The sequence below is a fragment of the Priapulus caudatus genome, unplaced genomic scaffold (assembly GCF_000485595.1).
Source record: "Priapulus caudatus unplaced genomic scaffold, Priapulus_caudatus-5.0.1 Scaffold156, whole genome shotgun sequence".
NCBI classification, from domain to species: domain Eukaryota; kingdom Metazoa; phylum Priapulida; class Priapulimorpha; order Priapulimorphida; family Priapulidae; genus Priapulus; species Priapulus caudatus.
In genome coordinates, this window is record NW_014577217.1 from 348,238 (window position 1) to 350,986 (window position 2,749).

The 2,749-nt window shown below is 45.3% G+C and overlaps 1 protein-coding gene across 2 annotated transcripts in view; it reads left to right on the forward strand.

Annotated features, from left to right (window-relative positions):
• The window catches only part of LOC106806365, a 138,178-nt gene extending 137,633 nt beyond the window's left edge, over positions 1 to 545 (forward strand). For both annotated transcript variants that reach the window (XM_014808278.1, XM_014808277.1), the window contains exon 5: positions 510 to 545. In XM_014808278.1, coding sequence (XP_014663764.1) covers positions 510 to 539 — 30 coding nt within the window. In that variant the 3' untranslated portion in view covers positions 540 to 545. The remainder of the gene's footprint in view (positions 1 to 509) is intronic.
• Positions 546 to 2,749: the final 2,204 nt, after the last annotated feature.

Consider the following 2,749-nt stretch of genomic DNA (forward strand, 5'->3'; position numbering starts at 1 on the left):
GGCAGAATAACATCATTTGTTAGCGTCTTTATTATAATCGGTGAATCTGAGTTTGAACGAAGAAAAAACACGTTGATTGTGGTAGTTGTCGTGGGTCGCACGGTAAGCCTATCTAGCCATGCCTGCGCGCGTGGCGACATTGTACGGGCTGCATTTTGGTCATAGGTGGTGTCCTTCTAAGGGCACGTAACGTGGTGGACTAGCAATTGGCGTGCAGTATATAGTAACGATAGAGCAAGTATGACTTGTGTGAATAACCAATTAATTCGCGAGTGATCTACAAAATAAAGATTAAAAATAGTTGATTAGAACCAACTAAGGATCTAAACCCGTGCATTGTAGTGGGTGAGCGACTGGTAAGCGGGAAGTGCCATTGACAATTGATAGCCGGCGATTCGAAGGCTCTTATTGTGCTGTCAGTGTTGCACCGTCATTGGCTAAATCTAGAGAGAGATGGTTGAATAAGCAGTGGTTCGTTGACATCTGGTGCGCTGTGTTACGTATTACAGTCTCCAAGACAGACGAGACAGGACATATGAAAGGAAGCTGTGAGATTTCATCTGTCTAGGTAGGGTTCTCCGAATATTGATTCTATGACAAATATTACCGGACTTTGCTAACTTCGATATGGCCTCTGTTAATGAATGCATACAATACCCATCCACGTTGGAACTGTACAGATTTAAAAACGGGTATGGCATCTGGTATCGAAATGCACATTGGTATCTTCTTGTGTTGGCATGGTGGTTGAAGAATTGAGAGCAATACATTTTTACAGCAGAAACTGAAGAGATGGGTGCGTGCATAAAGGTCGCCCGTTAGAAGTGTTGCTGCGAGCGAAGTTGTTCCCATCCTCCGAGCATGACCACCATCTGTGTGGTCGGCACAACAAAGAGTATTCTGTAAACTACAAGCAACTGCTGTGGCCTGGCAGGAACATTGTCAGCTAATTCGTGTAGAATGATGATAGAACTTGTCGGCACAGTTTTTCACTGGTGACGGGTAGCGTTCCACGTACACAGGCGTTCCCGTACATGTTGATGAGCCTTGCTTGTCTAAGACTGACCCCGGAAAAGTGCAAAGGGGCCATGCTCAACCGACGAGCGTTGTAAGTGTGTTTTCTGTCGCGCTTTAAACGGAATGCGCTAATTTAAATGGCTGGGACATTAGTGGCTGGCCCAGTGGTCAGGGCCCAGAGAAGACATTTTTTCGCGACGTCTGTAAAGTAATGATGTACGTGTTCAAGACAAAACAACGCCGTTCATGGTGCCTGCACATTACTTTCTGCGCACTGCACGTACGAAGATTTCGACCGATATCGCAGGTCCGCAGCGATTCGCGTGATTGTCGAGTAGGGGTGAAATCTTCTCGATCAAGAAAGCATTGATGTGAAATGGCGAGTGAAAAAAATACACTGGGGCATCGGGCGATTAGCCCCCGAAATGCGCAAAAGAGCCGACGGAAATATGCCAAAAAGACCGCGCCGGAAAATTTGCAATAGAGTTTCAATGCAAACAAATTTTTAGAGTGCTATTTTCATGCACGCGAGCTTGAAAAGTAGCTCCCGAGAAATAAATTAGTCTTTTTGTTCCCTGATGTGATGTAGTATGCCCGGAATGCTAATTTTCCTATCCTGTATTGTATGTATTCACTATTGTCTGGCAGATCTCCCCAGTTCGACATAGTTGCCAATTATTGTATTGTAATGGCCGCATGGACTAAGCGGAATGTTAAACTTGTGTATGATACAGTGTAATTGGTCAATACCAATGTATACCTCTCCAAAAAAATCGCCCGTGAAAGAGGCACAGATTTAGTTAGAAAACACGAGAACGGGTCGCACACAATTGCCAAGCTGCGAGCTGACATGCTGATAGCGATATTCAATAGCGAACTACGAGCATCCAGTCGCTTCGTGAGAACCTGATGCGGTTGTTACCTAAGGGATGTCGTTGTCAGGCATGCTTCGTGTAAGTTGGACGTGACAATAACAGTTGAGAAAGGGATGTGCTGGTTGGCCTGTCGAAAGTTCCAGGCGCTCGAGTGATGTCTGCCATATGAGGAAAAACCGGCAGATGTTGTGGCGATATTTGACACGGGTGAAAATGGACCCTTTGAACGACTCCTGCAAGGTCACAGTCGCCATGCGGGCACCACACATAATACCTGCTGTTTGTTCAAGGGAAGTGTGTTTAAGCAGATGTGGTTGTTAAGAACATTTTTTGTAAAGTGCCATGTTGAACATGCTTCGAGAGAATGCTTCTAAAACTACGTCATGTCCGTGTGACGTCACACGAGACGCGATTTAAATAGTGTCCTTACAAAGATGTCGCGTAAAAAGTTCGTTTAGTAGGTTTAAATTTAAGTAAAAAATTGTACCAATGCGTATAGTTTGTGAAGAAAATAACATATTTTGTACGACATTAATGCTCCTGATGCTTTGGCCTAGTAGCATGCGTGTGCCTGCGTGTGTGTGTGTGTGTGCGTGTGCGTGGTGCGTGTGCGTGTGGCGTGGTGGCGTGTGCGTGTGCGTGTGCGTGTGCGTGTGTGTGTGTACATGCGTGTGCGCGCGCGTGTATCTGTGTGTGCATGCTATGCTGGCAGTTGCTATGTTAACAGTAAGCTATGTTAGTGTGTGTAAGTATATGGTGTACTGCAGATAAGTGAATTGTATTGACTTGCAAATATTAAACGCAGTATATCTGGTATTCACAGCCACTGCCACCATGTGTTTGCAGGTGCTAGGAAC